The 26,680-nt window shown below is 43.3% G+C and overlaps 2 protein-coding genes across 3 annotated transcripts; one reads left to right on the forward strand and one right to left on the reverse strand.

The window, feature by feature from the left end:
* Nucleotides 1-62: 62 nt before the first annotated feature.
* Nucleotides 63-17,878, reverse strand: cramp1 (cramped chromatin regulator homolog 1). 2 transcript variants are annotated; one of them, XM_061846177.1, is made up of 20 exons: nt 17,722-17,878; nt 15,808-16,145; nt 14,389-14,585; nt 14,166-14,319; nt 13,238-13,321; nt 13,007-13,055; nt 12,480-12,565; nt 11,905-12,028; nt 10,356-10,437; nt 9,312-10,238; nt 8,694-8,871; nt 8,325-8,503; nt 8,169-8,240; nt 8,009-8,090; nt 7,785-7,898; nt 6,101-6,240; nt 5,584-5,770; nt 5,327-5,494; nt 4,691-4,836; nt 63-2,378 (listed from the first exon to the last, which is right to left on the reverse strand). In XM_061846177.1, exons 1-20 carry the CDS (start codon nt 17,751-17,753, stop codon nt 2,265-2,267), a joined length of 3,453 nt encoding a protein of 1,150 aa, XP_061702161.1. In that variant the 5' UTR covers nt 17,754-17,878; the 3' UTR covers nt 63-2,264. The 2 variants fall into 2 exon arrangements, with proteins under 2 accessions (XP_061702161.1, XP_061702160.1); XM_061846176.1 differs by lacking the exon at nt 17,722-17,878 and adding an exon at nt 16,515-17,298.
* A 959-nt stretch (nt 17,879-18,837) lies between these two features.
* jpt2 (Jupiter microtubule associated homolog 2) lies at nt 18,838-24,470 on the forward strand. Its single transcript, XM_061847070.1, has 5 exons — nt 18,838-19,024; nt 20,293-20,444; nt 21,595-21,740; nt 21,972-22,008; nt 23,258-24,470. The coding sequence occupies exons 1-5, from the start codon at nt 18,969-18,971 to the stop codon at nt 23,536-23,538; spliced, it is 672 nt and encodes a 223-aa protein (XP_061703054.1). The 5' UTR covers nt 18,838-18,968; the 3' UTR covers nt 23,539-24,470.
* The last annotated feature ends 2,210 nt before the right edge of the window (nt 24,471-26,680 follow it).

Genomic DNA, 26,680 nt, shown 5'->3' on the forward strand with positions numbered 1-26,680 from the left:
TTTTGTTTTGTGTAACCTAATTTGTTTTAGGCACCTAAAACAAATGAAAAAATATTTTTAGGGAAAATGTTTCAGCTCCATTTTCAGTAATAAGTTGCATTCTTTGGTCAAGAAGAGTTCACAAACATTGTGGCAGTCCATGTAACTACTTCATGCTAAAATCTGGACTCAAGTTGCACATTATTATTCCAAGCAATTTTTTTCCCCTCATCAATTCCCTTTTCAAAATAAACGGAATAGCTGAGCAAACTAGTCTTTGATGTGATTTCAAAACTAGTTATCCATCAATTTGTGTATGAGTCATAAATAGCCCTCTGAGCGAAACCATAACCAAAATGTGGTCTGCAACAAAAATGAGTCACCCTTGCTCTAAAAGTTTAGAGTATATTTCAACATATTTAAGAAAAAAAAGTCACTTTTGTACATAACCCCAAGCGTATGTAAAACTATGTAATATCCACATATCCCAACTGTTATAATATTCAAAATGTCTCTGCTCATGAACATTCACATTGCTTTGGTTAAACAAAACAAAAAAACAAAAAATACAAAATGTACATTTTTATGTATATATTGTGAACTTTATGCACAGAATAAAAACACCTTTAACTAAATGGAAATTCCAAACAAAGTTGTTCCATTTTTAAATTAAAAGAACCACTTTTTAGAAATGTTAATAAATAATTTACATTATGTTACAAAAGCACAGTGAGTACTGGAATCACCATTTGTACAAATAAGTCCTTAAACAAAAACAACAAAAAGTTTAAAACCTGTTAGTTCCTTTTCTACAATGTCAAATTTAAATTCATGTTCTCAAAATCCTATTTCCCCCACAGACCCCCGCGAAGGGAATATTTAAAACCCACCTGACGCAAAGTACAAAAATTCACGCTGCGATGATGCTGGTTCGATAAACGGCACGATGCGATGACAGTGGACTTTTGAGACGCGTATAATTCGCGGTACGTACATGACCGAGCACTCCAAAAAAAAAAAAAAAAAAAAAAGACACCCCCTCGACCTCTAGATCACCGTAGGAAGCTGCGGTAACCGTTTGTAGTGACTTTGGCACAAGTGTTCACGTACGACTATCAGTCAACATTTCAAAAGAATTCAACACAACCAGTCCAGCGTTCAGTCATCGAAGGTAAATAAATTGAATACACTCACTTTCGTAGCGTTTTAATTGAAGTGTTACTGTTCAATTTAAATAAAAAGGGAAAATACATCTATGGAATAGAAATGAATATGTGTGTCCTTGGGTAAATTAAGAAGGTTCAAACGTGAAGCTATAGAATGTACAACGGTTTTCTTCCAACCGGTCGAAGCGGACTCACGTCTTAACGTCATCACAGATACAAGTTATTGGTCGAGCAGATGGATATTTACACTGAATCATTTCGCCGCCGAAATTGAAACGACCTCACCGAAGAGACAAACTTCAAACTTATCTGCCGACCAAGCTGCCATTTTGCAAAAGATAAAAAAAAAATACTGGATGCTTTTTAAATGTTCACTACTTTGATCAAACGGAATTCATGGAGATGAAGTGAATATGAAATACAAGGCAACTTCAACGAGAGATTGGAGTGACGAGCTATTTATCAACTACTTTTTTTTGGGGGGGGGATATGCACACTTGTTCACAAATAGGAATATTGTCATTTTGGGTGAAATACGAGGAGGAATCTAAAATGAGCTCAAGTTCAACTTTCTGTTCTTGGTAATGTGGAGGGAATTCGCATCACCTCTGTTAGAAAACAGTACATTTTGCAAAAGGTATTGATGAAGCACTAAAAGTGTAGAAAAGGTCAAATTAAGGTCACCCATAAAGGTCAGTGGATTTTAGGTTTTGTAATTTAACCCGAAAAATAAATAGTCCCAACTTTTGGTGAGTGATGAAACTGCGCATTTGTCGGGGCTAAATTTACACGTAGAAGACACAAAAAGAGCAGGATCAGTGAAATATTTTCATTCAGATATGGCAAATTATTTTCCTGTACATGAGGTTGTGAATTGTAAACGGAAGTCTTTAAAGGGAGTTTTTTGTTGTTTATCTCATTGCAAATAGTTTAGTGTGGCCAACACATCTTTGAACGATGCGGCTCTCACGTTATTGCACTTTAACAAACAGGGCAGGGATGGCTTAAGGTACTGGTCTGTTTCCACAGGCCGCTTTGCTCCGAGTCGGCGGGTAGCACGCGCTCCTTTTGTGTTGTCCAGATGGCGTCGGGTCAGCGGAGCCGCTCCGCCTACCCCACTCAGGGTGGCGGAATCGAGGGTTCGGCCACAGCGAGCTCCTGAGCCAGGTCGTTAAAGCGCGCGATGTAGTCCACGCTGCTCTCGTTCATCATGCAGGCAAGCTGAGAGTCCATCTGCAAAATGTAACACAGAATATTTCATACACAAAGCAACAATGAATATAGGAAAGATACATATGGAGTGATAGGCAAAAAAAGACACTGTGGAAAGCCTGTAACTTGACTTTGGAATTGAAACTAGTTCTGCCACCAAACTCCAAACTCAATTTCATATCAAAATATTCTCCATTTCAATGTATTGAAAAGCCTATATATTAAAGGGGAATTCCTGTGGTTTGCATGGACAATGTATCCAATAGATCATGTAATATGTACTCTATCTTAACAATGTGATGTTAAATCCCATCTCATTTAATAGTGTTTTGAGAAGATTTTTATTGACAATTACGAATTTTCAGGGGCGCTGCCATTTTCGCCAGTCACATGACCTACGTTCGCGGATGTGACGCGTTACGTGCCGTTCCAAACGCTCGATTACATGGGAAACAATTATTCCCAGCGCTCATTTCTCGGATTTATCCTCATCTGATGAAGAAATAATAGTATCGGTTGATTGGGAAGACGGAGGAATACTTCCATACAGATTTGAACCAGTGCCTGTAAATAATGCCGCTGAGTGGCGGAGCCATGAGCTTGCTCCCGGTCGAGCTTTGCCGCTCGACAATAAATGTTGAATATCTGGATGGCTCTTTGGGCGGAATGACGCGGAGTCTGACGAGCTCGCTCCGCTGAGCAGCGATTCTGGCCAAAGAACCATCCGAATATTCAACATTATTTACAGCCACTCTGTATGGAAGTATTCCTCAGCGCTGGCATAAATGGTGTCCCATGTAATCGAGCATTTGGAACGGCACGTAACACGTCACATCCACCCACGTAGGTCATGTGACTTGCGAAAATGGCGGCGCCCCTGCAAATTCGTAATTGTCGATAATCTTCTCAAAACACTTAAGAAAAAAGAGACGATTTAACATCACATTGTCAAGATAGAGTACATATTACATGACCTATTGGATACATTATTAAAGCAAACCACCAGAATTCCCCTTTAGTATACTGTCTTTTACACCAAATGCATATTTGGCATTTTTCAAGTTGCCTATTGGTGAATTTGGGGGAGTTACGTAGTGAGAAACTCACTTACTCGCTGTTTTATATTCATGCTCAAGCCGCGTCTAATATAAAATTGTAGCTATGCGGCCATCGCAACAACTGCTTGTTGTAAATGTGCCCTTCATTTGTCTGCCTAAAAACATCTGAATGTGAGTTTTGGTTATAGGAGTTTCTATTGCAGCCCCTTGGGAGTATTCTCATTTTATATTTGCATGCGGGTCTATTTGTCCAGATTAATAAACAGCTGAAAGTGCACCGGTGACAGTCACTCCCCATTTTACCCACATCACCCTAATGACGCCGTATCTGAAATGCGCTTGCAATTTTGGCTCACAAGACAAGTAAAAAAAAAAAACAAACAACAAAACAAACAACCGGGACTAACATTAGCACAGACCTACCGTTAGCACGGGGCTAGCGTTAAACTCTATGTCCTTAGGCTCATAACCAGGTGTGCTAACGCTAGCGCCGCATAAACGGCAGGGTTGGAAGCGTGTGAAAAACGTCGAGGATTGTAGGCCGGAAATAATTGAGTAAATGAGTTTGACACCCCTAATCTAAAAGATAAACGTGAGAATGCGTGCTTTTCCTGTCCTTGTGACGCAAGTGATGGCGAAGAGGGAAAATTGAATGCTGACCATATAAATGTAACTTTTATCGCCGATTATAAAAGAATGAACAGAATGCACACAAGCAAAACAAAATACAAGTAGGAATTTCCTTGTGCAGGTCCGTCACATCAACAAATTTAAGGGTAAGTACGCAAAGCAGCATTTCTATTTACTGCAGGCAGTAAAGAATCTTTGGCGAGGTGACCACCAAGATGTAATCCTCTGCCTTTTGTCCTGGCACTGTTTGACAACCAGTTTTGTTTTTAACATCCATCCATCCATTTTCTTAACCGCTTATCCTCACAAGGATCGCGGGAGGGCTGGAGCCTATTCCGGCTGTTAACGGACAGGAGTACACCTTGAACTGGTTGCCAGCCAATCGCAGGGCACATAGAGACAAACAACCGCATTCACAATCACACCTAGGGGCAATTTGATGTCCAATTAATGTTGCAGGTTTTGTGAGAGGAAACCGGAGTACCCGGACAAAACCCACGCAAGCACGGGGGTCCAATTTGGCTTTATAGTTAATGCTGATAACATAGCAGAAATATGTAGTGAAATAATGGATAATAATTTTATAAGTGACTTGTTGTATACCGCTGGAAAAAAATAAAATAAAATACAAAGTGTAAAACATACCTCAGCCACATCAGGAAGCCCCCGTGACTGAAAGGAATCGTGGGAGTTGCAGTCAAGGAGGCTGGGACCCAGCAAAGCCGTGCCGCTGGAGGGGCCAGAGGGGGTGAGGGTGCTCCGCCGGCCCTTGTCAGAAGACACCATGCTGGCTGGAATGGTGTGACACCAGGGCACATCGTCACAAGAGGAAGCGGTCAATTCGGCTTAGACTTTTGTAGACTTCTATCTACAGTGGTACCGCTACTTTCAAAATTCATTTGTTCCAGAAGTCGTTTCATAACATGAATTTTTCGCAAGTGGAAGCGCTTTTTACATGTAAATAGCCTAATCCATTCCAAACTCCCTCGTCAAACAAAGTACATCATGTAAAGAATAATAAAAATTATGTTCATTTACCTTTGTCATTGGGCGACCATGCGAAGAGAAGGGACGTTCGTAAGTAGAGGTAACATGTTTTTTTTTTTTTTTTTTTTAAATTATTCTGGGACTTAAATAAAAAACAATCCAATGAAAATCAGTCCATACAGCACTAACTTGCTTCTTAATTTTATCCTACTCCACAATCTACTTTATTGTGTACCGTTGTAAACTTTTTATAAACCATCCATGACACGGCATTTGAAAAACAGACCAACTCACATAGGAGACATCCCAGCGTGGAGTCGGAGGAGTCGCTGGGATACCACTGCGGGTCGTGGCTTGGTGAAGGAATCCAGCCCCGGGACGGGCTGATGGAGGGAGACGAGGCCAGCAGTTTGGAGCCCTCGCTGCTGCCCAGCTTGGCCGGAGAGAGCGTCGCCTCCTCGCCTGCATGGCGCCACCATTCAAGTAATGACAACACCGCCACGACTGCTCTGATCTTACACGCGACTCGTCTCGCTCCCGTGTTCACGCACCGTAGTGGGCAGAGTTGATGGCGAGCTCGATGATGGAGTCGCTGATGTGCGTCTGATTCTCTCCGGGGGTCATGGCCTCCTCGGGGGGGCCCGGCAAAGAGATGTCCAGGAGCGAGGCGACGCTGGGCGGAGAGAGGAGAGAGTCTCCGCCTTCTGTGGCTCCGGGAGATGGCGGAGGTAGACCATTCTGCGCAAGGAACATCCTCTTTGGTTTTCGCCCTTTTCAACAAGCTAAACTCAAATACCTCTACCATTGAATTATAACTATATACCTATCCTTTTCATCCTGTAGCATTTCTATTAGCTGCACTCCACTGCTTCAAGTATGTGAGTATGGATTTGACTTTTTTTTCTTGTGTGCAATCAGATTAGATTTCTATTCTAATTTCACAAATGTGCAGGACTTTTATCTTATTTTTTTTGCATTTGATGTCATTACATGAAGTTACAGATGGGTTTTATCTCAACAAAATAACCCCAGACCAAGGACATGTCCGTGTATTTGCATTTTCCTGACCTCTGAGACGTTGTGCTGGAGGAGCTGAGAGTCTGGATCAGTGTCAACTGGTACGGGGGTGACCAGCCCGGGAGGATCCGGCTCCCGACAAGGACTTCCAGGAATGATGCCTGCAGTCTTAGCTGCAAGATCCAGTGCACCTGAAAAAAAAAAAAACAATTGGTTAGAAACTTGCAGGACAAAATGGCTCCTTGTATAAAACACACTGACTTGAGTACAATTTACAGGGAGTCCTTGGTCTACGACCGAGATCCGTTCCTAGAGTAGTGACTTAACTCGAATTTCGACTCAAGTCGGATTCCACCATTAAAGTCTGAATTTACATCAAAATACTTTTTATAAAAAAACAAATACATTGAAATAAACAAGACGATGTACTTAGTGTTACTGCTGAGAGGTGGATGGAGAAGAAGTAGGGGAGGCTGTGCTTAGCTATTGCCAAAGGAACCTGGTCCTCAATCCTCTCCATCTTGACAAGTATCAAAAAACCTTGTTTTGTGACAAGGAACGGAACCCTTCACATGCGCGAAAATACCGGCTTTCTCTTTAATAATTGTCACCACGGTCGACCGACTGAAGCCTTGTGGCGTTGGTGTGTCTCCTTTGTCCAATCTTTTCATGATCTTGAGCTTCGTTTCCGTGGTAATGGATTTTCTTTTGGCTGCAGAAGCATTGCAAAAAAACACAGCTTTCTTCTTTGGGGCCATAATGTCTAAAAAGGAGGTCAAAAAATGCGACGAAACTCCCGGCCCACAAACACAGACAAGCATTAGCCAGACAAAATGGCGGACAAGGGATGGGCATTGTAAAGTTGAAACGTCTTAGGTCGAGTCCGTCTTAACCTGAGGACTCCCTGTATTAATTTGTCAAGCTGGGCAATGCGGCCTACATTTTTTCACAAAGATCTGATTCCCAACTTTGACCAAAATTCTCGCTTTCCCTTCCAGGAAAAAAAAACAATAATAATAGGAAAATGTTTCCTCTGAGGAAAAAAAAAGTGTTATGTTGGTTGGTTTTATGGCAACCTTACAAATGGAACGTGAACGCACTTTCACATCGTAAAAAACTACCGTAATTCCCAGCCTACAGAGCGCACCTGGTTATAAGCCTGATCCACTACATTTGTAAAGGAAATACCATTTGGTACATACATAGGCCGCAGCCGTGTAAAAGCCGCAGGTACCCACATTGAAACAGACATTGAAGCACAAGTTATTTACAAAGAAAGACGGTACGCAGAGAGTTTAACGCTAGCGCCGCCGCACTAACGCTATAGTGCTGCCGCGCGCTATAGCTGGCCGCAGCCGCGTAAAAGCCGCAAGTACCCACATTGAAACCGACATTGAAACACAAGATATTTACAAAAGATGGTACACAGTTTAACGCAAGCGCCGACGCGCTAACGGTAGCGCCGACACGGTAACAGGGCCGGTTAAAAAAAAACCCAACAACATACTGGTAAAAATCACTGAGACACGGGCGTAACACGCTAGCGCAGTGCTAACAGGGCTGGACCGGTAAAAGTCACTTCCTTGGCATATATATTCGGTCTCACTCTTACCTTTTCCGCTCGAGTGCCCTCCTTGCGGCCATTAGTAAAAATGCATAAATTAGCTGTGTCACCGCATAAAAAAAAAGTCACGGCTTGTAGGCCGGAAATTACGGTAAATGCAGAAACACATACTGGAGAGCTGGCTAGCGACTGCAGAATCTGAGTTAGCCGAGGACGAAGCCTTGGACGTTGGAGGGAGGGAGGCAGGAGCGAGCTGGGGTTGAATTGGCCGGAAAGATCCAGTTCCTGAAGCAAGGAACAGCGAATAAGATGAATAATAATTGGACAACGGTGAACAAGTCAGTTTTATGTCCAGCCTCTACTGATAATCTACCGTGGCCTCCTGATGTTTGTACCTGTGGTAGAGGAGTTGGAAAGGATGGAGACAGAGCAGACGTGCTGCGAAGTGTCCCCCGTGGTTTGCGGTAGAAGAGTTCGCTATAGATGAGAAACAAACATCTTAGCAGTGTCTGAGTTGTTAGGTCGACATCGGGGACACAAAAAAAAAAAACTTACCTGAACCACGTGCGGTTTCCGGAGTTTGTTACGAGGTTTTCTTTGTCTTGAAAGGAAAAGATCTGACTGCATCTATACATATGAGAGTCATCATCAATATGACAGCCTCAGAATGTAGGGTTGAATTTTTGAGATGCAAAATGCACTGCGTCTTACGCTGATGGAGTCGAGCTGCTGCCTCAGGGCCAGTTCGGCCTCCTTGTTGGGGGAGAACATTCGGCTGTGGCGGGAACTGTTCGGCGGGAGCGTGGTGGGCACCGCAAACACGTTGCCTTCGGAGTCGCTGGCTGCGGCCCCTGACGAGCCCAGAAGAGAGCGGGGAAGGTTGCGTGCACCTGAGGAGGACCAGAACACATGATGATGATGGATGATCCAGAGCCCAATTCTAATCTATGGCAGTCAAACGGCATTTGTTCGTGTTCTATGAGATTATTTTTAATGTAAAATGAATGCCTTGACTCAAAAAAGGTTGGCTATGCTTGAATAGGGAGCGATTCCAAACACAGTCCGCTGATCTGCTGGTACCTGAGCCTCCAATGTTTGGCAGGTGTAACTTGGCCCCTCGGACAGAAGCCTGCTGCCGGCCACAACTCGGGCTGCGGACCCCTGCGATAGGGCCTTTTCCTGGGGGCGTGAGGGCCTGGTTTTGCTCCTCCTGGGGATTCTTGAGGGGTGATGTGGCTGTGGAACAAAGCTCTGGGGCCTGCAGGAGAATACATGGCGACAAGCATAGAACATTGCAATGAGATGGAGACAGCAAAGTGAATTGTGTCGTCTGCAACCTAAACATACAGTGGAGTGTAATACCTAACTAACGACATGTAGTAATAAAAAAAAAAAGTGTATTATGGGTTGTTTGTTTGGATGTGCTTTGCAATAGGCTGACGCCCAATCCAGGGCGTAGCCCACCTCACCCAACATCAGCCGGGATAGGCTGCAGCTCACCTGCGACTTTAATGAGGATAAGTGGATGGAAGGACGGATGTTGTGAAGATGTGCAGAAACAGCAAATATTATGTTGGTAAGTCAGGACCGTACATGTAAAATGTGAAAATTGAAGCCAGAATAAGACTGTATGCTTTTAGTTTTCAGGTTCAAGCTGTAATCTTACAAAGTGTGTGTAAAGAACCAACTCACGCCTACCAAAGGCTTGGGGTTGACCTCTGTAGTGACCAGTCTTAGCAGACACCGTAGTACTCGTTGCTTCCCGTGGATTCTCGGCTGCGACGGCGCTTGCCCTTTTTCGTGAGGGTGCGAGATGGACTGCCACTCGTACTCCAGCTGCAGCTTGCCAGGTTTCCCGAACATCAAATACAACTCGGCCAGCGTGACGTTCTCTGCGTCACGGACGTTCCAGCCTTCCCCTCTGATCTGCTCGACGGTTCGCTCTTTGGCCGCGGGGGCCGAACTCTGCGGCAAACCCTCCTCTGGGCCAGCCGGCGAAAGCTTGGCTGGAGCAGTCTGGATGCCGTCCGGGGAGGATGTGCTCGCGCTCTGGTCCTCCTTGCATTGCTCTAGTGCGCTCTCTGCACTACTACACAAAGTATCTGTCGTTTTGGCCCCTGCGAGGCTCCCACTGGAATCGACACCAGTGGTGCAGGTTTTGCTCCCCTCAACAGTCCCTCCCTCGGTTGCCTCCTCTGTGGGAATCCCAACTTTCTGGGGAAGTGCGGCTACAGATGATGGCCTCCTCTCCTCTGGCTTGCCAGAGCCGTTGGGCGAAGTCTCGAGGGTGGAGGGCTCGGTTTGACAAGCGTCACAGTGTGGCGTCACTGGAGCAGCTGAACTCGCGTTTCCTCGTCCGGATTTGCTGCTTGCTCGTGAGGGCGGAACTGTGTGAATACCCAGGATCTGAGCAGCGGGTAGCTCTTTGGCGCTGGGCCGGGCCTTGCCGCTTTCTTGCCAGTGTACAGTGCATGAGGCCTTGGAGTGAACCACACGTGCCACGCCGGGTAGTGTGGTCAAGGAGCTGCTCTCTGCCGGGAAAAGAAAGAGCTCTTCGGGTGGCGGCTTGTTCGGAGAAGCGGACTGAGCCCCTTCTAACGCTTCCCTTTCCATCAGACTTTTAATCTAAAAGAGCAGAGTTAAGAAAATATCTTGTGCACAACAACATTGCTGCTTCATGTGAATACATTTGTGCAAAAAGACCAGATGTGTTAATAACCCAACAGAAGAATGGAAAGATACAATTCTCTGGTCGTGATAGGCCCACTTCTGTTTCAGGTACTCAATGAGGCTGGAAACTTTCCTGTGAAGCTCCACCACCATCCTGGTGCAAATAAAAACACACAAACAAAATTAAATTTAAATCCAGTTAATTCCTCCTTAATGTAAAACAGTTTTTGTAAAGCTTTTCATTCGGCCAGCTAAAATTTTAGATTAATTCAGTAATAACTTCTTTTTTTTTTTTTTTTGCTTTCTGGTTTTTAGCAGCACCAAGCATTTAGATGGAAAAAAAGTTATTAATTGACCCTTTAGTTATTGTCATATTATGCTTCCTAATTCTTTGCCTTAGACATTGTTTGATTTTCTATACATGACTTTTTCTTTAACATGCTATGGTGGCTTTTCTGTAAATTATTTTCAAAAAGTGTTGCATTAATATTGCATTTCGGGATTCACGGCTGTACGTGTTTCAAGCAAATGCATTGGTTCACGTGTCATCACTGTGCGCATTCATAACAGGTTAAAAAAAAAAACTTTGTACTAACTTGACAATTAACTACATTAAAATGTTGCTGTATTTTTCTCTGGATGTAAATGTTTTCTATTATTTATTATATAGAAAATGTACCATAATTTCAGGGCTATGAGCTGCAACTTTTTTCACACGCTTCCAACCCTGCGGCTTATGCGGTGATGCGGCTAATTTGTGCATTTTTTCAAACGGCCACAAGTGGGCTTTGGAGCGGAAAAGGCAAGAGTGACACCGGTGGAATATAAGTGCAGAGGAAGTGACTTTTACCAATTTTTTTTTTTTTGAACCAGCCCTGTTAGCGCTGCACTAGTGTTAGCGCTGTCTTAGCGTGTTTCTGCTATGTTTCCATGATTTTTACCAGTATGATTTTTTTTTTAACTGCCCCTGTTAGTGCCACCCTAGCGTGTTGCTGCTGCGTCTCAGTGATTTCTGTATGTTTTGTTTTTTTTTAAACCGGGCCTGTTAGTGCTGTGCTGTGTAGCTGCCGCGGCTGGTTTTTTTTTTTTTTTAAACTAGCATAGTAGGTTTCTTTCAGCTTGTCCCGTTAGGGGTCGCCACAGTGAAACGCGCATATTTGTTTGATACAGTTTTTACGTCGGATGCCCTTCCTGACGCAACCCCTCTTGGGGAATGGAGACCCCAGTGGGATACGAACTCCCGACGCTGGTTTACCAAACCAACGCCCTAACTTGTTTTTTTTTTTTTTTAACCAGCCCTGTTTGTGCTACTGTGTTGTTGGTATTTTAAGCTAAGCTAAGGTATTCAAACGTTGAAAACGCTTTCTGTGTACCGTCTTTCTTTGTAAATATCTTGTGTTTCAATGTGGGCACTTGCAGCTTTTACACAGGTGTGGCTTATGTATGTACCAAATGGTATTTCCTTTACAAATGTACTGGGTGAAGTTTATAACCAAGTGCGCTCTGTATGCCGGAAATTACGGTATATGAAATCCAAACAAATCAAACTTCCTGGAATACATTGTGTTACACTGATGTACTGTATATGTGGCCGTGGCTTCATCAACCTAGGACGACTGACCTAAGGCGGGGGTTGTGCGCTAGACTCTGAACACGGGCCCAGGAGTAGTTGCTGCGTGGCTGAAGCTCCACAGCCACCTTCAGGGGTAAACGCACCGGCTTCTGGTCCTCCTCGTCACTTACTCCTGCAGTGACGTCAGAGGACAGAAACACAGAAAATGACGGCGATGAAGAGTTGTTTGAGGCTCTCACATTTGATGGAGGGGCATTCTCAAATGTAAACACTAGCACAGCCAACAGATCAAAACATAGAAAGCGTAATTCACCGACATGGTGATTCAATGACATATGAGCGGTTGTGGAACCTTTTCTTCAACAATCATGAGTGCTACTGATCATCTGACAGACCATCCATCCAATCTACTGCACCGTCTCCCAACTGCACAGCCACTTCCCCATCTGGTGTTACCATGGGAACACCATCAGCCAACCCTCCTCCCCTCAAAGCTATTGTTAAAAACCCACCCCAACCAAATCCTGTACCTCATGATTGACACGCTTTGCATTTTTAACATCGCTGTTTGTTTACTAAGCACTTTCTCCAGTGCATCTGCGTGTGTTTAGGTGTACTCTCACCATCCGGGTCACAAAGTTTCTTCAGCGCACGGCACATGGGTGCTTTAATCCGCAAGTTCCTCCCTTTGGAGCGCACAGTGGTGGCCCTGATCAAACAGACGGAACAGTGATAAGAGTCTGTGTCAATTGGCTCAGTCAACAACAACCTATAATAGCTTTACATGACTGTAACAGAAAACTCTCAACAATGACCGTGTTTGAACAAATAGGACTGACTGGAATTCCTATGAATATATACGGGACAATTATTTATGATACTGTTTATAAAAGGCTTCATTGACATTGTTGAACATTTCCAAAATTAAATGATCTTCTAATAAAGTTGAAGAGAGATGTTGGTGTTGCGATATGAAGTACAAAAACAAATGATCAACAGATGGTTTTCAGTCTTCCGTCCGCCATAGTGTTAAACTCAGATTACTCTGGGAACATACACACTGCAAATTGAACCCCTAGTGTTTTTGTTTTTCTTTACAAGAGCATTAATATCATTTATTTGTGTTATATAACATCGTGATGCAACTTACCCTTGTTGGATGAGTTCATTCAGCTTTGCCACATTCTTGTCATCCATAACTGTGCGAGACAAAAAAGCAAAGCCAAATTGTTTACAACAGCGTTCCTGAAAAACTGCTTTCCCAAAAGATCAACAGTGTGTGCGTGTAGCAGGTTGTTTGCATGCCACACTTAATTGCATCCCCCGTGACCCCACATGCACACGCGCAAACCATGCTTCAGGAAACTTGTGCAGGACTTACGCCCTCCAACTTTTTTGCGGAGTTCAGCATAGCAGATGAGACCGTAGAGTTCCTGGGAGGATTTTTTTAGCACTCGGGTGTAAACTGAGGAGAAGAGAAAGGACAAGTCACTGCACAGATGTACGCAAGATAAAAGATATTGGGACATTAATATCGACGGAAGCCGGGGAAAAGGAGTCATGAGCGTCTGGAGCGCTCACTGCACATTACTATCAAGTCTGTGAAGTCATTGTAAAGATTTTATCCATCTATTCATTTTCTTTGCCGCTTATCCTCTCGGGGGTCGCGGGGAGTACTGGAGCCTATCCCAGCTGCCAACGAACAGGAGGCGGGGGACACCCTGAACTGGTTGCCATCTAATCGCAGGGCACATGGAGACAAACGACCAATCGCACTCACAATCACACCTATGGGCAATTTAGACTGTCCGGTTAATGTTGCATGTTTTTGGATGTGGGAGGAAACCCCAGTGCCGGAGAAAACCCACGCAGTCATGGGGAGAACATGCAAACTCCGATCAGGCGAGGCTGGGATCGAACTTGGGTCCTCAGAACTGTGAGGCCAATGCTTTACCATTTGCCCCACCGTGCTGCCCTAAAGATTTTATTTACACTAAAATATAGTAAGTAAATCTCCTAAAGTATAAAAATATTTTTAAAATAATAGTAATAATAAGCCTTCTCCAAAACAGTACTAATGTAGCAAGTGGTGCTATAATCCCACTCATTTTAGTCAATTAGACATGTAACGAAAAATATTAGCTAAAGCACATTTGGGGAAATAAATAAATAAATAGATAAATCACCCAGACTGCAGTTGTTTTTTTTTTAAAGTAATCTTACAATTTGACAGAATTGCAAAATGCATAATAGAAAAGAAAAAAACAAAACAGAAAAGCCCCAGAGTCAGCGTTAAACTGTCACCGTACCATTGGCAAAGTCAATGTGCTTGGAGATCTTGTGCCACGTGCGGTAGTAGAAGTGGCGGACCTGTTCCTTGTTTTTCACCATGTTTGCCGGCTTGCCTCTCTTCTTGTACTTCATGGCAATGTTATTCTGGATGGCCTCAAAATCCTTGCCGTGCTGGAGGGGGTGATGATATGAATACATGAGAAGGCCCATTTCACGTGAAATGACAGCTCCGCCTCCTACCTCATAGAGCCCTTCAAAAAAGCTGTTTTTATCCTCCGCGCTCCAGGATTCCCACTGCCGACGGGCCCGCTTTTGGTTACCGGCTTGCTCCTCCTTCTCAACAGGTCCTTGGCCCTTGGTGGTCTTGGAAACTCCTCCCGTAGACCCGGGCACCGGTCCAGACTGTCCCACTGCACCCTGGGAAGCGGTACCGTTCTCTGCCCGTGACGCACAGATATCCGTAAAATAGTCAACCTCGAGTATAACTAGAAAATGGTGCGTTTGTGTGGGGTAACGAAAGCACACAATCTTCAGAAATGTTCTAACTCGAGTTGAGTTCTGGCAGAAAAACAAGAAAAGCAAACCGGTCCCTTTGGCTGAGACCATAGCACACGGGTCCAAAACCAACTCCGGGTGGGCTTCCAAGGCCAAAGTTAGCCAGGAATAAAGCACAATAGTGCCAGAAGGCATCAAAACAGACACAGGAGGAGTCGCTCGCTATGTGTGAACGTCAGAGACGCTAACCTAGATGCGTCGCTCTCGAAATAGATGAGCACCAATATAGCATCGATGCGCATACTTTGCTCAATTCATTGACACTTGGGCAGTGCCTAAAAAAAAAATATTTTCTCTTTGCCGGCAACTCAAGAAATGAGGAAAAAATGCCATCATGGTTTCAATGCTTCCTACGGCCATACAAAAACAATTTTATTGTGAAAACTTTGAAGCATAATATCCGGCTGCATAATTAGGGTGGACACACACACATTACCGATAATATCGCTTGGCTTTGTTTAACAATGTCAGAAAGCTTTTAACAGCGCACGTTTTGTTGTTGTTATGCATCAAATCATATTTAGAGCTGGTTGTAATTTTTCAGTAACCTCATTTCGCAACGAGACAGTTAAGAGATTACACTGAACTCTCAGTTTGACGCACTTCACGACACTGAAAATAATGTCACATTACCCCCACAAAAGTGAATATTGTTTTCATTGCTAATACACGTTTTCTGCATTGGATGCCATTTGTATGAGACGATGACAATGTTGCAATTACATTGTCTAGGTTTTTGTTTTACCATACACAACAGAAATGCGGTTGTCATCTTTAAAATCAACAAATCTGCGATAAGAAAATGCAGCATCATCCGTCACATCCCCGACAGAAGCACTTTGCATTCACTGTCCAATTTTAATGATGAAAGTGTCTTTAAGTTTGACTTCTCATCATTAAGACACCTTTTGCTTGGAAATGCATTTCCACGCAGAGTTGAAAGACCCCCCCCCCCCGCCCCCCCTGAACTTGAAGAAGCAAAGGAGTGGTGTGACAATGCAACTTTCGGATTAGCGATTTGTGACAGACAGTGGCGAACCAAAGATCATGTTCGGACCCGGTTTACTAGAGCAAGATTTGAGGCAGACTCCTGCTTGATGTTACCTTTCGATTTGGCCCCGCCATGGCCGTTGACGGTCGAGCCGATGGAATCCTTCCGGATCCTTTTGCTCGGAGGTCGAACGCTCGAGCGGAGAAAATGATGTTGGTCAGGGCACGGGGTGCTGGTGGGCTCCGCCGGGGGCTGGGTCTGCTGGCTAGAACCCGAACCGGGGATGAGGGTAGCGGGTGCTGGATTAAGAATTTCCACTCGCTCGTCTCCCTTTGTACTGCGCTCCTCGGCCGCCTGCTCTCCGCTCTCCTCCTCGTCGCAACCGTCGTTCTTTCTGGTCGGATTCCTCGTCCCATCGACACCGATTCCCTCCCTGGAGCCCGGTGTCATGCTGCCACAAGGCACACAGTCCAAAAAGAGACATGAGGAGCAAGGCGTAGAGCAAAATGAACTTCTAAACACGACGTTTGCTGTCTCTCAACATGGCCGCCGCTGTTTGTTTCAAATCCCCTCTCCAGTCCCGAAAAACAACACCAAATATATTCATTGAAAGCATCCGAATACATTTAACTTCACGGGAACTGCCTCGAGTGTTTACTAGCCGGCAGAGTGTTAAAATTGCCCTTTTTTTTAATCGCCGAATGTGAACTTAATTCAAACGCGAGCGCTTTTCACTTTAGCGCCCTGCAGAAACGACAACGAGAACACCGTCGGTGCATTCGACCTCTATTTAAAGTGTTTCTTGCCAACGCAATCGTACCAAATGTCATGCTCTTCGCAAGTGGTCGACGTCTTCTTTCTCTTCACCATGGGTCCGCCCGGTTCGACTGGCAATAAGTGATGAAATTGGGCATAATCGAACGCAGCACGGTCTCGTCCCTGCCGTCGTCCAGCTGCGATTGAGGCGACAACTCTGCGCACTTCTCCTGCTCTCGATCACTAATATTACTCAATGATCCCACAATAGAAGCCGTCAAACTTTGAGAGCCACCACGACAAAGTCACATTTGCTCCACGCCACCGACAAGATTCATCCCCAGCGTGCTCGCTTGACCCCATTAGCCACGAGAACACTTTATTCAACCTTTACGAGCGCTTCGCTACGTCACAGTCTGGCCGAAGACGTGCATGTCCACTCGTCATATTTCTTTCATGTGCATCCTGGTAATGTTTGGACTTGTCCGTCACGATCTCATTGCAAACTGTATCGCTGAGGATAAGCGGCAAAGAAAATGGATGGATGTTGTAATGATGGAATACAGACATCTCCCTCGTGACAGCAACGTACAACTGCCACAACAAAGGCAGATTGTAATTCATGGCAGTGGGTAGTTTGTGGTTTGAAAAGGACAAGAAATCGCCTCGTTCCAGCATCAGACAGAGCCTTTAAACTGCTATTCTGTCTCGTCTGACAGCTTGCTGGACAATAAATGACATCCCCTCAAATCGACTCCCATTTCCTTTGTTGGGACACAACCACGATATATTGTAGCCTCCATCTTACAACTCGTGGAATCAACATGAAATAAAAATTGTGACAACACATCCGCTTTTATTCAACAATCACAAACATGCTCTTTGTGACTTCAGATGCATTTAAATCTAGCAGTTTTACTTGAACATTCTGTATTGACAGTAATATTAACTGAAATAGCGTGTGAATGCAAATTACCACCTCATTTTATGATCGTTGATAAGAGGGTGAACAAATGAGACGTGACAGCATTTTAAGGGGGTCGGGCAATCAGTACAAGTGGCTTTTGTTATAAATACGACAATCCACATGTTTATTACAGACATCTGTATTGATAACGTTGTTCCTAGCATACCTGCTAACATCGCCAGCTAGCGTTAATACTACGTGACTGTTGAAAGTCGTGCCTCTACAATATCTGTTCGTGTAAAGTGTCTACTTGAAGAACTACAGCCAATCGCTTCCTAGAACAGTCTTAATGTTTTGGAATTACCTGCAGTAAAAGTCCGAATGTGACGTTTCCATGAGAGGTCCGGCGCAGGGTATATGACCAGATACGTTGACAACTCTTCATGTGGTTTGCTTGCTACTCCACGCGCTTTGGCACGCCCACTACAACTCGAAAACAAATCCTGTGATTGGTTGGCAAATCCACGAGGAACGCGGTTAAAACTTGAATGACGTCTAGCTCCACCAATCGAAAACCACAAATGCCAAGGGACGGACCAATTGTGTTTCTTTTCCTGTCGTGTATTTTAAATGAATAAAATAAAATAAAATTCTCGTTTCGTGATAACTACCAAAAAAACGCACCAAATATCAAATTATTTGACATTTAATTTTGACCACCATTTTCGTGACGCAAACGTGACATTTGCTGTAGTCCTTGCGTCAAGACAAATTGGGATTGACCTGAACTCCAAAATGTTTACTGTGAAATGAATGACCGAATCAACATGTTACGTATTTGTACGTTAACAGTTACGTCAGGAAATTCTGCACTACATTTTAAAACACCTTAGGTAATTAATGCGTTGTTTTTGTCCTGGTCATGCGCAGATTCTTGAACTTTCCGACTGGGAAATCGGACTATAGAATGTGTTCCATTTGAAAGTTGTGAAGAGGAACTCTTGGAAATTTCGAGTTCAAATGGAACGCAGAATAACCATTGTTGATATGCATGATGGGAAGCGTATTGAATTATTTTGGTTTAAAAAAAAACCCAATCAATTTGCGCGGAGGTTCGTCTCGATAAATACGGGTGGGGGGGGGAAACAGAAACAAAATAATTCTCAAAAACGGAAAAACAACAAAACGACCCCGAAAACCTGAAAATAGTAAACGTGTAAACAAAAACTGCATACTATAATTGCCTCAGATGTGGCTGAGTGTAGCTGACTTAAAAAAAATGAATTAGTAATTTGGTATTTTTTTTTTTTACAAAAGTACAGGTATACGAACTTCTACATCAGTAATGATTGAGTGCTTTCGTTACATCTGTTTAAAAAAAAAGACAGACGAGTGTTGAACAGTATTGGCGGTCGTTGGAGTGGGCTGTCACGCAATACAAAACAAGCGCACATCATCCGGGATATCCGTCATCTTGCTCGATGTCACTCTCGCGTGGACTGACACTCTTAGCGAAGGAGTAGACGAGACGAGGAGGAACCGACAAGTCGCCCAGTTGGCAGAGTGACGAAGTTGTCTTCGGAAACTTGAAGGCTCCCAACGAAAGCCACAATGACTTCGACGAACATGTTTCAAGGGTTGGATAGTGGGTCAAAACCAAGCTCAAGGTGAAGAATAAATAGTGTGTTGAAGTCTTTGGTAACTCTAAACAAGATCTCGTCATGTGAGATACGGCGTAGCTTTTGATATCGTGTCCCACCCCGAGTGCGATACCAGTATCGTTTCCGTACCTTATCTTTTGTTTGGTTCAGCTCGGACTGACCCGTTATAAAGTTGCCCTGGCGAGCAAATGTTGAGCTTTTATGCTAAGGGAGCAGGCGTTGTCTGCTGCGCCTGCGGAAGTATAAAGCTCCTCTTTCGTCTTTGTGCTAGCTGCAATGGCTACGCGGCAACATTGTTCTCGTTTCGTGGAATGCCCGTTGGAAGCTACGTTAACGTCGGTCAGCTGTCCCCGAATAGTCCGATTTAAATTGTGTTTTTCATCTGGGGACTTGACGAAGTCTCGTAAATTTTCTTGACAAACGGCGCCCTTTCCGACCATATGATCGTGTTGTGTGTCAGCGTGGACTGACTGCAATGTTAACTGCCAAGTCTGCTTTAGCATTCCAGTGTAGCCTACAGCAGCAGTGCTTCACAATATTTAGCCAAGGCACACCACCTAGTATAAGTTACAAAAGTGTGTATTTAAATATCAAACAAATGTTGGCATTGGAAGAGCATTTAACAGATTTGCCTGTCCTTATGCATTGTAGGCAAAGATTGGAATAAACAAGTTTGTATTGTTTGTGATGACTGTAAGTAATGTTAGACTACTTACGAGAAACACACCTGCAGACCTGATACTATTGCAAAGCACAGTGGTTGGGAACCACTGACTTTGAGTACTAAAAGGCGAACCAAGCCCTGCAGTCAATAGTGAAAGTCTGCGAGCAACTGACAGGATGAATGAAAACTAAAACTCGACTGACTTAAATTTACTGTACTATTTTGGCACCGTGAAACCACAAGCTAGCAGCAAATATTCTCGTGTAACTAAAACCTCTCAATGCACTTCAACATAGGTTCTTGCCACCTAGATGGCACCAAAGTAATACTTTTATTGCTTCAGCCCGAACACAAATATGGCGAGTAGGTGAGGTTTTTCAGCAAAAAGAGAGAAAAGGAAAAATGAATAAATATCAAGGTTCGTTTTATGTGAATAGTCCATCACAATTCGTAATCACGTCAACCAAATTACATGTCATGCTACATAGTTGCTAGGCTTTGGTCGTCCTTGTGTGTGTATATCAAAATCCACATTAAAGAGATTAGACTTCATATAATTGGATTGAAAACCTAAATCCCTTTCAAGTTGCACTAAGAGTGTCCTCTGCAGGGTGCTGCGGCCTCCCGGTGGCGGCTCCAGTAATCTGTTTGGTGGCTACGAAGAGGAAGCCCCGCAATCTAGAAGACCAAATAAGATGGCCTCTAATCTATTCGGTTCCCCAGAGGAGCCCCAGAGCGCACCCAGGCGCTCCAACCCTCCAGGTGAGAGAAGCGCATAATTGATCTGGGCAAGTGCCAGTGTGCGAGAACTGTTTTGCTCAGCGTTTTCCCAAAATTGCGCGTGCTGTCTGAAAGTCATAAGTTGTCAATATGAGACTTGGCGTGAACTGTGACCCTCCCGTGACTAAGGATAAGTCATATCTTCAAACGCAAGGTTGAACAAAGGTCGTTTCAGGATGCTTATTGGGAATCAGATTTCCCATTGGAAGTAATAATATGTATTTAACAATTTCACATCCAGCCATCCATTTTCTTAGCCGCTTATCCTCACAAGGGTCGCGTGGAGTGCTGGAGCCTATCCAGGAGGCAGGGTACACGCTGAACTGGTTGCCAGCCAATCGCAGCGCACATTGAGACAAACAGCCACACTCACAATCACACCTCGGGCCAATTTAGAGTGTCCAATTAATGTCGCATATTTTTGGGAGGTGGGAGGAAAGCGGAGTGTTCGGAGAAAACCCATGCAGGCACCGGGAGAACATGTAAATTCCACACAGGCGGGTCCGGGATCTCAGAACTGTGAGGCCGACTTTTCTAGCTGAGCCACCATGCTGCCCAATTTAACATTAACTCTCATAATTTAAGAATGTATGATCCAATATTGATATTGCATGCTAAGTTAAACACTTGGTAATACTCTGGTGACTACAAAAAATATAAAAATTACATGACGGCGTGATGTCAGAATCACAGAAGTTCAAACTCTGATCTCATGTGTGACACTCGAGCCATAGTTTTCAGTTCCAAAAATAATATAGTGTCAGAGGCAATCTTATTACAGTATATGTGTAGGGGGTGTGACCTCTGTTTTACGATGAAGTCCCATTCCTATGCTGACGATGCAAAACATGCAGTCGTAAACTCATAATTACACTAAATAATTTAACAAAAAACACTTTGAGGTGCCCTTAATAAGGATAAGCGTGATAGAAAATGAATGGAAGGGACTTCTCAGCCACGCATCAGCTTGGGGGGAACTGAGCGTGGCATCTTGTCACGTGGTGGTGCTTGTAACCGTGAAATGTTGTGTATTTTAATCCCTTTTTAAGTTACCAAACCTAAAACATTGCCACCGTTGTGTATATAATTTACAACAAATCTGTGATGTATCACTCATCTTGGTGTCATTTAGGTGGGAAGAGCAGTGGAATATTTGGGGAACCTGAACCTCCAGTCCAACCACAGAGATCCCTTCCCCCAGGTGGACCAAGCAACAATATATTTGGGGCTGGGGATAGTGCAGACGTCCAAAGCCCAAGTCACCCAAATAAGCCAAAGGTGATGTCTGCTTAATATTTTGATATCACCTTTCTCTGCTGACTAGGCATGACCAACTCATAGAGTTTGTTTGGCATTGATTTATGATTGAATGTTCATTTAAATTATGCTGAGTGTTCTAGTGCAGTGCTGTTGGTTCCCTCAGAGGTCAATAGTTTGTTGCTGACAAATGCCCATTCAATTTAAGCTTTGAATTTTCTGTTCTTTTTTTCTTTGTTTGTTTGTTTACAGGACAATCTATCTGTCGGATCGGTACAAAAATCACCAGGTGAGAGCCTTCAAAGTTATTAATATCTGTTTTGTACCAAATTTTAAAACATCAATTTATTCATAAAAGTAAATGTAGTTAGCTTGCCTGTGTCAGATAGTGACAAAAAGTAAGAAATATTCCAGTTTCCACATTTTATTCAATCAGTATTTTCTACTCCACTGACAGAATATTTCTCCTCATTCTGTGAATTGCTACTCCGATTTCACTAAACAGAGGAATGTGTTATTGAAATATTGGTTAAATATGTACTGCAAACATAAAGGTTTAAAGAATGGCCAGATTTTGGATTGGAAAAAAAAAAAAAATCAGGTAATTTTATATGCATCTTAATTTTCACTAGTAAACTTTGTGGGCTGTAAAGAACGCAAATTTATTCCACTAACTTTGAACCCACATTATCACAGTGGATATATTCCACTCGCACTTGCAAAATAGGGAGACCACACAAAACTTATTTTTAACCTCTCCCATGTCCTTTGAAAGGATTTAAACATATCAAAACAAACCTATTAAAGTATTTCTTAGTGGCTGTTATCACTCTCTTGCCCACGCAGTTCTCCTGATATGAGACTAACCGTGCTTGCCTCAAGCGGTTGGTTGCACTCAGTTGACCGGTATGATTAAATGGAACATTTTCAACCAAACCATATAATTTTGCCCAACAACATATCCCAGTAAAATGTCTCTAACTTAATGCTACATATGCAGTACATAACTCCATTGACATGCTAACAGAAATCAACAGATGTTACAGAAATAATAAACCTTCAATCATCTGTGATTTTTAACACCCATGGAGCAGAGGCGCATACAAACAGCGGTAATACTCAAAAGCATATCTGCAGGAACGGTGACTATTTCAACCGCAAAACGTGCTACTGTGTTCCTCTCAGCGGGTGTCATCTTCTTGGTCTTAATTACATCGCATCTTTTCCAGTAGACCTCAGTCGGGTACAATGTGTTGCAGTACCAACTAGATGACATACGGTGCAAAACTATAAATTTGAACTCACCGGTATACTGTTTTAACATTGCTGTTATAAATTGTTGCACAGATCCTTGCTTGATAAGTGACTGCTCGTGACCCTTAAGGGTTACTGTTTGGATCTTTTTAATTGTTCTCTTATACCTACAAGGATTTCTTGCTACTATTTGCCATTTATAGTTTTCCACAAGCATGGCTTTAGAGTTCTCTCCCCCCCCACCGCCTCTGGTATATTCATAATTGATGTCTTTCATTTTAAAGCGACCGAGATGAAAGTCAGCTCGCCCGAGGTCAAGGTCATCCAGCCTGAGGTTAAAGAGCAAATTGTCTCACCTGCCGTTGTGCTACCTGAGGAGGAGCCCCCTGCTCCTCCTGTTGCTCCAGCCGCCCCGGCTGCCCCAGAGGCCGTTCCCTCTTCCTCCTCATCCCCTCCACCTCCTCATGACATGAAGAACTACGAGCCTCACCTGGGACCCAAGCCTCGCTCTCACAACAGGGTCCTTAATCCCCCCGGAGGAAAGTCCAGCGTGGTGTTCTACTGATTTTTCTGCCCCCAACCTACCCCCACCCCTTCTCCCACTGTGGGTCTACCCTGTACACGTTTTGTCTGCTCCCCTATGCATCTTCTTTCATTCCAACGCACAGCACCCCTCACGGTTATCTCACATGTACACGAAAAGATCAAGATCTGTTGTTGTTGAAATGAAACGGTCTGATCTGACCTCCTCAACGTGTTGCACTTTCAGCCCGATTTCCAGCTCTGCAGCTCTTTTCGTCCTTTCTTTACTTTATCCTTAAAACCTGCATTACACAATCACCACCTTTTCAATCAACTCTTAGAACTGTTGTGGTTCTGTTTCAATAATGTTTTTTTTTTTTTTTAATGCCAGACCATCACTTAAAATTACTGGGTGTGTGAGCCCTAAAGTTTTGCCTTGAAGTATTTCTGTGGCCTTTGAAATCATCTTTGTTTACCTTTGTTCTCTGTCAATCAAATGTGCCTAACACAAAGGGTCTACTGTGAGCGCTGACCCTTCAGGGGACAAATACCCCCCCCCCCCAAAAAAAAAGGACATCAAATCAAAGACAAATGCGAATGTTTACTCTAAACGGTTTCTGCTTCCCGTACAGAAATTCCATCTTGATTTTATGCGATTGTGTAGTTTCTGCTTTGCCCTCATTGCTTGCTTTATCTTTTTGCCTTTTTTTTTTTTTTTTTTTCTCCCTCGGGGTTGGCCTCTGTTTATGTTTTAAATTAAAACAGTTGGAGATGTGGGGGGGATCTCTGGACAAGCTTGTGGCCCACCTGAGTTCAGGTGAGCTATTTTAGGTTATCAGCTCCCACCCGTTTCACGATGCTCATTGAAGATATTTTGGCACCCGGCCTGTCCCCGTTTGAGTTGATGTGCCTGGCAGCAATGAGTGTGGCAGAATTCAGTCCTGTGTATTGCAATAAAATGTTTTTGCAGTTGGATGACTGAGTGTCATTCTGTGACTAGGTGAGCTTTACTCCTAGCTAAAAATAAAAACAAAAACGGTAAATTCAGCATACAAAGCTGTCTTGTTTTCTTCCGTTGTTGAGAATTCTTGCCAATACAGAAATGCCATGCTTTCCCTCTGGCCAATATCCATCAAATACATCTAATAAAGAATGGTTGCAAAATACCGGATTGAAATATTGCTACCAATAAATTTGGCAACTTGCCACGGTGGTTTGACTTAAAGAGTACTGCCACCTTGAGGTCCTTATATATAATGTTCTAGAAACATACATCCATTTTCTTTTCTGCTTATCCTCATGAAGGTCGCGGGGAGTGCTGGAGCCTATCCTAGCTGTCAACGGGCAGGAGGCAGGGGACACCCTGAACTGGTTGCCAGCCAATTGCAGGGCACATGGAGACAAACGACCAATTACACTTGCAATCACACCTCAGGGCAATTTAGAGTCTCCAATTAATGTTGCATGTTTTTGGGATGTGGGAGGAAACCGGAGTACGCGGTGGAAACCCACGCAGCCACGGGGAGAAGATGCAAACTCCTGACAGGCGGGGCCGGGATCAAACCCGGATCCTCAGAACTGTTAGGCCAACGCTTTACCAGCTGGTCCACCGTGCCACCCTTCTACAGACATACTAAATACAATACGGCAGTTGAAACTGCTCTGGCAGGTTTCCACGATTGTCTCAAACGAGTCACGATTATGTGAAATCTCCAGAGAATGTAAATTTCTTTGTCTTTCACGTTTAAAACAATGTATTCATATTATGTAATTTATCTTTTAACTATATGACGCTGCCTGTTCATCTAACCACTGTCGGAGTAATTTTTCTCCGCGAGAGGCTGACATTCGCCTCTGATTTTTATCCACAGAGCTGCATATAGGTTGTTACTCCCGGTTTCTGTCATTTCTTGGCCCTTGTGCAACGACAATTGCTTCAAACTAAATGAGTTTCCTCTCCAGTGGTGTACATAATGGAGGTCATGCTGTGTGCAAAGGGGACACTTCATTGAGCACTTCAGTAGCCGGAGTAATTAATTCAACATTCCTTCATGCACCCATCCGTTTTTTGTAGCGCTTATCTTCACGATTTTTTCCTGCTTCTTTGCCCTTTATTGGTTAAAAAAAAAAAAAAAATCCCTCCATATCACACAGTAGACCAAGCTTCAATCACTGCTCTTCTGTATGGAAAGTCTTGTGACTCACATCAGCTTCCAATCATATTGTGTGAAATTGATGTAATTGCACTGTATCTTCAGTGTTTCTCTGTTGCACCGCCACGTTGTTTTTGACACCTTTTTTTTTTCATTAGATAATGCCAAATGCATCATTTTGATACATAGTCACATAGTGACTATACTAGATGATCTTATTAGCTGTAACTGATCAAAGTGTGATTAAACAATAGGCACATAATGAACTTTTGCATGATGATGTAAGTGAACAGAATTCTTCCATCATCAATGATTGAAGGTTACTTTTATATTCTGTCCAGCTTTTGTCACTGATGCAGTGTATCATCGGCTGTCTTTGTCTGTACAGTGAAGCATCAGTTTCAGAGTGCGTCGTCATTATTATTATATTGTATCGCCAGACACTTTTAAGGCCTAAGCGCCTTGGATAATAGACTACTTCCGGTTTTAGCCAACAGAAGTAAAATATGGCTTTCCACGTGATTTATAGCTCACAACAATTTCTACTTCAAAATGAGTTGCAATGTTATTAATAATTTATTGTATAGTCACATAACATTTGGTAAAGAAATTCATGCATCATTGACAAAGAAAGATGTTTCATATGTTGTGCAGTAACCTAAGCGTACTAGTAGGAAGTAACAGTAGAAATATTTTGTTATATTCACACTTTTGATTTCAGAGAAGCAAGATATTCCTGATCCGTGGTCTTATTTAAGATGATTGTTTGACACCGTCAGACTTCAAGGATGATTTGTGGCAAATGCAACGACCAGTATATGGCCTTCGAAAATTATCTAGTTTGTCTGCGGATAATTTTTCACTCCATTGGGAAAATTTATGTAATGTTTAATTGATAATCAAAATCGTTCGTAGTTTTACACTTGAGTTCAACAGACTTAAAGCTTGGTGACTTTTTATTTTTTTAAACCTGATCTTTCTGCTTAAATATCTTCACGTTTTATCTTGAAGTCTTCGGTCTAGTTTCCGGTG

The sequence above is a fragment of the Syngnathoides biaculeatus genome, chromosome 16 (assembly GCF_019802595.1).
Source record: "Syngnathoides biaculeatus isolate LvHL_M chromosome 16, ASM1980259v1, whole genome shotgun sequence".
NCBI lineage: Eukaryota > Metazoa > Chordata > Actinopteri > Syngnathiformes > Syngnathidae > Syngnathoides > Syngnathoides biaculeatus.

Coding starts and splice junctions, on each gene's coding strand:
- cramp1 (XM_061846176.1), bottom strand. CDS start 16,564: ATGGTGAAGAGAAAGAAGACGTCGACCACTTGCGAAGAGCATGACATT. Junction 13,056..13,237: donor CCGCAAAAAAGTTGGAGGGC/GTAAGTCCTGCA, acceptor TGTCTCGCACAG/TTATGGATGACAAGAATGTG. Junction 6,241..7,784: donor AGTCGCTAGCCAGCTCTCCA/GTATGTGTTTCT, acceptor TTTTTTTTTCAG/GTGCACTGGATCTTGCAGCT.
- jpt2 (XM_061847070.1), top strand. CDS start 18,969: ATGACTTCGACGAACATGTTTCAAGGGTTGGATAGTGGGTCAAAACCA. Junction 20,445..21,594: donor CAGGCGCTCCAACCCTCCAG/GTGAGAGAAGCG, acceptor GGTGTCATTTAG/GTGGGAAGAGCAGTGGAATA. Junction 22,009..23,257: donor ATCGGTACAAAAATCACCAG/GTGAGAGCCTTC, acceptor TTCATTTTAAAG/CGACCGAGATGAAAGTCAGC.